Source organism: Semicossyphus pulcher, unplaced genomic scaffold, assembly GCF_022749685.1.
Source record: "Semicossyphus pulcher isolate SPU_LCO1_2020_fin unplaced genomic scaffold, fSemPul1.0.p SCAF_5, whole genome shotgun sequence".
Classification (NCBI taxonomy): domain Eukaryota; kingdom Metazoa; phylum Chordata; class Actinopteri; order Labriformes; family Labridae; genus Semicossyphus; species Semicossyphus pulcher.
The window spans coordinates 13,934,604-13,943,238 of record NW_027211726.1 but is presented as its reverse complement, the minus strand read 5'-3'; the positions used below and the strand labels follow the sequence as shown (position 1 = coordinate 13,943,238).

General features: G+C 42.6%; 1 protein-coding gene across 1 annotated transcript; it reads left to right on the top strand.

Annotated features, from left to right (window-relative positions):
• Positions 1-552: 552 nt before the first annotated feature.
• On the top strand, positions 553-8,391 carry LOC138609492 (zinc finger protein 516-like). Its single transcript, XM_069682123.1, has 4 exons — positions 553-1,944; positions 3,226-4,449; positions 4,626-4,690; positions 8,331-8,391. The coding sequence occupies exons 1-4, from the start codon at positions 600-602 to the stop codon at positions 8,379-8,381; spliced, it is 2,685 nt and encodes an 894-aa protein (XP_069538224.1). The 5' UTR covers positions 553-599; the 3' UTR covers positions 8,382-8,391.
• Positions 8,392-8,635: the final 244 nt, after the last annotated feature.

Here is an 8,635-nt window from a genome sequence, read left to right as displayed (position 1 = left end):
TAGGTGTCAGGCGAGGAGATTGACAGCACGTGGGCAGCCTTTGTTTACATTTTTCACAGCAAAGATTCAAGATAAGTGATATTTTTAAATCATAAAAGAAAGCAGATTTTTCACCAGAAAACACAACTTACACATGTTCAGGACAAGATCACCAAAGAGATAATAGGTACTTCTTTGTCCACAGGGGGCGCCAAAATCAACACAAACTTAGTTCCTCACAGGAGCTTTAATCTCTTTGGAAATCAGCATTTTAAAGAGATTTGGCTCAGCCATGTTTATTGGTGCTCTTTTAAATAATGATTATTTTATTAGTAATAATATGTGTCTGACCTTTTTTGTCATTTAGTGTGTAATTATTGCAAAGCTAATGTTGATTACTTTTCTATTTTCAGAACCTCTTGCCAAAACAGTATGCGACTGGATGAAGATCATTCTCTTCAAAAGTCTGGATGGAAACTGAAGCTGTGATGTTTTGCAAGTTTTTGATGCCTATTCCAAGAACTTGTTAACTTTTGGATAAACTTGGGTTAACGTTGCATAGTTACAGGATTTGTTACACAGCTGTGTTCTCTTTAAATACCGGAGCTCCAGGAAAAGTAATGGAGACAGAAGAGAGGGAGGATGTCTCACAAAAACCCACAGCTACCATAAAGACAGAAACGGAGGAAGATGCCACCTCTGGCCACACCTGTGGGGTGTGTGGCCGCAGCTTCCCCCTTCTCAGCTCTCTGTCCCAGCACATGAGAAGACACACACGAGAGAAGCCGTACAAGTGTCCATACTGCGAGCACAGGACGGCGCAGAAGGGCAGCCTGAAGGCCCACATTCGAAGCCACAAGCTGGGCCTGTTCAGCCAGAACCTCAGTGACAAGGAGGGCGATGGAGATCAAGAGCAGAAAGCCGACACTGAGACACCAGACCCTCCCGAAATCGTCAGCACATCTGCCAAAGCTCACAAGGTCAACGGGAAGGTGAAGAAGAAAGAAACAAAGAAAAAAGTTAAAGGTAAAGGTGCCGTTGAAGCCGGCGATGGTGCTGACAGCGAGTCCTGCACCTGCACCATTTGTGGGCAGGTTTTCCCTCAGGTACTGCTCCTCAAATCACACATGAAAAGGCACCGCAGCTCGCAGGATCATGGCTGCCGGATTTGTGGACGCAGATTCCGCCAGGCGTGGTTTCTCCAAAGTCATATGCGCATTCACAGGGTCAAAGCCCAGCTCAGAGGAGGCAAAAGCAACGAGCCGCCTGCCACTATAAATGGAGTCTCTCAAGATCCAGCATCGCTCATAAATGAAGAGTGCCTCTATGAGCTCTGTGCCGGCTGTGGGAACTTCTTCACGGACAGAAAGACATTGCGAATGCATGAAAAGCTACATAAACTGAACCACAGCCGCACTCAGGCACAAAATCCACCACAGGAAGACACTGGAGCCTCTGAGCTGCAAAATGATAAGAGGCATTTTTTGGAAAGCCTGAACCTCACATGTGCTGGACAAAGAGAAACGTCCGAAGAAAAGAGCCAGGGCAGGAGAATTCCAGAGCTGGATCCAGTTTGCAGCTACCAAGCGTGGCAGCTGGCCACAAAGGGACGACTCGTGGAGGTCACGGAGAAATGTCTCGGATGGGAGGAGAGGCTCGCAGATGCTGAGGTGGCATATGACACAGAGAAGGGTGAGTACGTACCCCTGAAGCAAGAGAAGAAGAGGAAGCAGATCGACGCCTCGAACTCCAAAATTAAGAAGATGAAGGGCGACGCTGGCCTCGATCAGACGTCAAACAGCTCGGCTCACGCAAAGGGCGGCGACAAGAGGGGCTGTCAGAAGGATCGCATACTGTTGAACGGACTGGGTCATGCTTTTTATGAGGCGCTGCAGACTAAGAAAGTGAAAGATGTTCAGTTTACAGCTAAACAGACCAACAGCATCAAGAGCCAGGACCAGGAGGGTAAGCCCCACATACAAACACACAACACACAATATCTGTGCTGCAGTTTAGGTTAGACAATTTCTATTCTTAGAAAATGGCAATCAATTACCTAAACCAGGCTGTGAGGACACTTGCTTTGGATTGGATCCTTTGGTGTTGTGTTTGTGGACATGCAGACCAACACTATTTCTGCCTGCTGTTATAGAGACAACCAGAATTTCTCTCTGTCATTGTTGTAAGTTAAGACCAGGTCAACAATGTAGAGATCCAATACTGTAAAAAGCAGCCAAAAGTAAACATTGTAACTTGAAAAAGGGAGCCCTCTAGTGAATTTATGAATGAATTACAACAAATATATTGCACTAGTTTAACAAAGATTTTCACAATGCAGGCCCATTTGTTTGTTTGTTTTTTAAATGTTTTAAATTGCGAAATGAGTCCTGAATACACACAATAAATAATCAGAGTTTAGTAGCTTTAAAAGGCCCAGAATTCTAGCAGAATCTCTTAATGTGCTTTAATTGCACACTTACAAAAGCTATACTGAGGCAGCAGGCGCCTTTAGGTTGTGGAAAATATAAATAATTGTGAATTTAATTTATTTTATTTGATAGGGACGATGCAATTTAACATAGTTCCAGTTAAGAGCACAATGTTTATAACTTTCGTAAATTTTCAACTCTTGTCCCTAGTTTGGCCTTTAGATATACAATGATATAGATCAAATAAAGCAGTCAGTATCATAAAACAACATAAAACTACAGATTTGAAAACAGTTAAAAATACATGCCATAATATAACAACACACACTATACAATGATACAGATAAGTCATTTAAAATACAATAAGCCAAAAATGACTACAGCTCTGTTGCTTTGAGCCAGCATTTAACCTTTGTTGTGAAAGATTTTATATATGTGATTCGATGTCAGTTGGTAATGTGTTTCTGAGTTGACAGCCCTTTATGGAGACAGCTGATTTAGATCTTCAGCGTTGTATTTTACAGTTAGCATCACTTATGCTGCTGGTTACTCTCTTACTGTCCTGTCTGTGGACATATCTGTTAAGAGGTTCAGGGGTGAGATTGTTTATATATTTGAGAACTAATTTGAGGAAACATAAATGCATGACACTCAACTCAAGAGACTGTATTTTTTAAATATATGACAATAATGTCACCAGATGTTTTTTTGTCCATTATTTTTCACACACTGCATGTTTAAATAGCACAAGATAATGACTAAACATTTTATTTCTTCAGCTGTTTTTTTACACCACTTTTTCTGCTCTAACTTGCAGATAAGAAACCATACTTCTGTGAGCACTGTGATTTCCACACTGTCGACGCCTCACTTCTCAGGTCTCACCTGCTCCGGCAGCACCAGGACTTCCTGCTTCCTTACAGCAAACACACCACTCTTTTGGACAACATTAGCCAAAGTGGTTCCAAAGCCTCGAGATACATGGACTACCTCAGAAACAGGAGTGCGTTGCTCAGTCAGCCATACTGGAATCCTTACACATGTCCGCCTGTCCAGGACGTTAAAACAGAGAAGTCGAATGGCACTGAGGTCAAAGGTCAGGGACAAACTGCTACTGATGCTGGAAGTCTTCTTAATCTGTCTTCATTACCGATTAACGAAGGAGACGGGGCTGTAAATCAAACGTTAAAAACAGAGGGCCTGGTGAGGCATCAGTGCCCGTACTGCTCCCACACTACAAACTACCCAGAGGTGCTGTGGATCCATCAGCGGGTCGCACACAGGGTGGATGGCACCAGCTCCGTGGCGCCCAAGTGGGCACCCTGCACGAACAGCCCCAAGAGTTTAAAGGCAGGTGTGACCCAGTGGAGGCGCACAGGACCTCCGCCGTTCCTCGAAGGCAAGGACTGTCCTACGTTACCTGCTCCAAAAACTCAGCGCACACAACCTCCAGGTGTCGCAACCAACTCTGGCAGCAAAAACTCAGCACCCAAGACCCAACCAGGTGCCCCGAAGTCCAAATCGAAGGAGTCTAGTGGGAGGACAGGACTCCTACCTCAAAAGAAATCTGGAGAACATAACAGAGTCGTGGAGGGGGGAAGCAAAATGCCCCAAGCTACGTCGTCGAGCAGTACTGTCCACAGCAAGAGTGCCCCAAGCTTCCAGCCTACAAGCAGCCCCAAACACAGAGGCCACAGAGCTGCTGTGGAAGCCAGCTTTCCTCAGGAGGGTTTGGGTTTCATGTTGGCCAGAAATCACGGCGGGACTTCCTCTAACGCAGCCCCAGATAGACCTCATGCTCGCAGGCAGTCATGTGACTCCTCTTCAGGTCCTAAGGGTCCTGATCTGTGGGCTGCCATGAACATGTGGGGTCACAAAGCTTATTTAGAGCCGCTGCGTTTCGCTCAGGGAAAGAACGAAGCATCAGGAGAAATGCCAATGGACATCGATATTTTGAGTCTCCTGAAAAACTACAGTCCCCACGATCTGGCTGCTCTTTACCAGCACTGGGGGTTCGTTGACCCCAGGATCGATCCACAAGGTGAGACAGAGATTTTACTTGTGTTTTGTTTAATGATTTGCTTGGTGAATGTGACTTCTTGTTAGGATGTAATGATCAGTGATGGTCAACAGCATGCCTGTATTTTCACACATGAAGAAGTCATAATGAGACATGAGTGATAAATGTTTAAATGTTTATGCTTCTGTTTTTTGCAGCAATGTTGCAGTTAAATGGAAACTATGGGAAAGAAGTCCATTCCACTTCTGAATCTTCCAAACAAGTATGTACTCTCTGCAGCAGACACTAACCTTGTTGTCATTTTTTCTTCAATCAATCAAACATTATTTATAAAGCCCCTTTAAAAAAATTATGTAAAGTGCTTTACAAGGGAAAAATTTGATCAATGCACTTCCAATAAAACAGATGATATTTATAATCTAGCTAAAGATTGGTCACAAACATGCGCTGCCACCCTCGCAACCATCAACGTTACTGTAGGCTGAGCTCAAATAGCGCACCGGTAGCTTGCAGGAATGACATGGCGAAAACAGATGGTAGGCTGTAACTTGTTGACGATTTTGTGAAGCTGTTTTTAATAAGAATAAAATAAGTACATTTTATTTATATAGCACTTTTCACAGACAGAAGTCACAAAGTGCTTCACACCAACAAAATACAGTGTACAAAACTAGCATAAGCAAAGGTGGCTCACTGAACCACAAGGTAAAAATCATGCCATACAGACGACACAATAACAAGTAACAATTAGCAGCACAATAAAGTACACAAAAGATGTGTGTATGTTTTTAGCTACTTTTTAAAGGACTCAACAGAATCAGTGGAACGTACAGCTACAGGCAGGGCGTTCCAGAGGCTTCGATCTACGGCCTCAAAAGCACGATCAACACGAGTTTTAAGGCGTGTCCTCGGAACGGACAGCAGGGGAAGTGTGTTTGACCTTAGGGAGCGGGCTGATGAGTATGGGCGGATGAGTTCTGCCTAATATTCCGGGGGCTGACCGTGTAGGGCTCTAGCCTGTAAGCAGCGGGGAGCCAGTGAAGAGATTTCAGTACGGGAGTGATGGAAATTGAAAAATAGTGTTGAACTTGTATACATGTTTTTATTGATAAATAGCTATAGCATATGTTTTTTTCCCCCTCTGCGATAACCCCAAAAACAGACTGCGTCTCATATTCCACTGCGACTTATATTCTGGATTTTACGGTAATAAAAATAGTAATAACGTACTTTTCACAATAAAGTCATCATAATAAAAACAGTAAAATGTAAAAAAGAAACTTTAATACATTTTTTCAAGCTATTACAATCAAAAAATACAAGCCTTTTAGATTGCTATTAGTGTTTCCTGCAGTGTTTGTATAGTGGAGTTGGGCCATGCCAATAATAACTAAAGACCACCTTTGCTAACAACATACATATTAAATACACCTTCAGCACAGAAGTTCCAACATGCTGTTTCAGTGTGGCCTTTATATAGTCTGTCACCTCATTACTAAGGGAATTGATCATCATCTTATGACTCACCATAAACCTAACCATACCGATAACCAGGATCTGTGTGGGTTTCCACCTCTGCAAGAAACGTTGCAGGGGAAACCCTGTTTTGTGCTCAGAAACATCCTTACTATAAAGCAAACCTTTCGTCTTATAAGACAGCATCACATATTAAATTGTGTAATCTATTTCTTATCTGTGGATTAAGGTCAGTTGGTGGTGGGTGACAGTGCTTTATTTTACATCAGATTAATTTTAGTTAAACTGAAATGTATAACTCTTCAGTTGCCTGATCCGTCAGTTCACTTTCTCAGATTAAGAAAAGCATGAATGTCCTTCTGTCCCACACAAGTATGCTCATCATGTCTTCACCTACTGTGCGTGCCCTTTTGCGTGTCTGTACCTCGTCTGTGTCCGAACACAGTCCATCATTCCCATGCACACGTGCGGCTGCCTTTTTTCATGCCTTTGCGTGTTTAGCTGTCAACTTCCCCAACCTGGCTGTCTCTTTCTTCTCGTTTTGGTAAGAGAGGCTGACAGGATGAGGCAAACACATAATAAAAAAACACTGTTGTCCCCCTCAGGGTAAAACTCGCCCAGCATCTCCATATGGTGTGTCATCAGCCTGTCAGTCAGGCCTACCCTGATGCTACCTACAACTGTTCTTGCTCTCTCCTCTCTCTCTCTCTGGAGTAATATGTGGGCAACTTTTTAAACTCCATTGATGGACTCTCAGTCTGTAGGGGTAGGGATTAAAGATTATATGGTTAACTGTGTGTGGGTTGTTAAAAAGTACATATTGTTCTTAGAATAAATAAAAAGTTAGAGATTGTTTTATTTTCTTAAGTTTACATGTTTCTTGTGTTCTCTGGTCTTTAAACCTTATTTTAAGAAGACATCAATGTATCTCTTTTTTTGTGTGCAACTTTACAACTTTAACATTGCACATCAGACATTTAATCATCACTTATTTATTACTTATGTTATATATATATAGATATAGATATAGATATAGACACATATTGTGCACCACAAAACTAGAGCCCGACTCATTCAGGATTTTTGAGACTGATACCAGAATCCATTTGAGATGACAAAAATGCCCCAACGACAGATATGGCGGCCGATACAGTGAATTTTTCAGGTGGAATGACCTTTGACCATGTCCACATGGATTTGGCACCATTTCCCCCCCCCCCAATATAAGTACGCGAAGGTACTCAGAAGGCTTCTTTTTTAAACTAATAACTTAATCAAAGATTATGTACCCGTAACTTTATTATACAGTGTAAACAAATCCTGTGCTGAAGAGTCGACAACCACTCTGCTTGATAAAATATGTCATCATTTAAAAATCTAAATGATAAAAGCATGGTTTCCTACATTACATCTTTTTTTTTTTTAAAGTCCATGCATATCAAAAAAAGCTGACTATAGATATATCTGTTACAGGCCCATATCGGCAGATGGTATCTGCAGACCAATATATCTGTCGGCTCTACCTTTTAGGTATATTAATATTGTATTTTATTTAGGGCATTTACACTACTACTGTATGAATACCTTTGTGTTCAAATATATAAGTACAATACTGACCTTACACCAGTATGTCATTTTAAAGTTTGTAAAATAAGTTTCCAATTAAAACCTCGAAGCCATAAAAAATGCTGCTTTGAATGTGTTTCAAACAAACACTGATCCTCTCGGAAATATACACAGATCAGCCATAACATTATGACCACCTGTCAAATATGGTGTAGGACCCCTGACCCATCGAGGCATGGACTCCACTAGACCTGCAACAAGACGTTAGCAGCAGATCCTTTAAGTCCTGTAAGTTGAGAGGTGGGGTCTCCATGGATGCTCGATTGGATTGAGATATGGGGAATTTTGAGGCCAAATCAACATCTTGAACTCATTGTGTTCCTCAAACCATTCCTGAACAATCTTTGAGCATTGAGCTACAGTTGCTCTTCTACCGGATCGGACCACACGGGCCAGCCTTCGCTACCAACGCGCATCAATGAGCCGTGGCTGCCTGTGACCCTGTCGCCGGTTTTCGGTTGACCTTCCTTAGACCACTTTTGGTACTGACCCCTGCAGACCGAGAACACCCCACAAGAGCTGTAGTTATGGACATGCTCTGACTGGGTCGTCTAGCCGTCACAATTTGGCCCTTGTCAAAGTCGATCACATCCTTAAACTCGCCCATTTTTCCTGCTTCCAGCACGTGAATTGTGAGGACAAAATGTTCACTTGGTGCAATTGAAAACAAGATAATCAATGTCATTCACGTCACCTGTCAGTGGTCATAAGGTTATGACCGATTAATGTATTTTGTCATTCACTCCCTCTCTGCTGTTGGATTAAATCTAACTGGTGTACCTCTCGCTCGTCTCCTGCAGGTGAACAGCCGCTCCTCTTCATCCTCAGGGACTCTTCATAAAGGAACGTGAAGACACACGGCGTTCCTGCTAGCTTCCAGCCTGCACGATTCTGCTGAACAAAGAGACCTGCTGTTTATAAAGGAATCAGCCATAACTCCTGACAGGACAGAGGCACACTGGATAATGCACAATATATGCAAAGCGATGAGGTGGACTCTTTATTATTTTGTTATACGGCTGTTTAATTTGAAGTGTCATGCATGCTTTTTGTTTGTTAAGCGTGTAGATGTGTTAGTTACCAAAACACACACGAAGGTATGTTC

Excerpts from the sequence above, each read along its gene's own strand:
- LOC138609492 (XM_069682123.1), top strand. The coding sequence starts at position 600 with ATGGAGACAGAAGAGAGGGAGGATGTCTCACAAAAACCCACAGCTACC. Across the intron at positions 1,945-3,225 it reads CAAGAGCCAGGACCAGGAGG|ATAAGAAACCATACTTCTGT; the intron begins GTAAGCCCCACA and ends TCTAACTTGCAG. Across the intron at positions 4,450-4,625 it reads CCCCAGGATCGATCCACAAG|CAATGTTGCAGTTAAATGGA; the intron begins GTGAGACAGAGA and ends TGTTTTTTGCAG.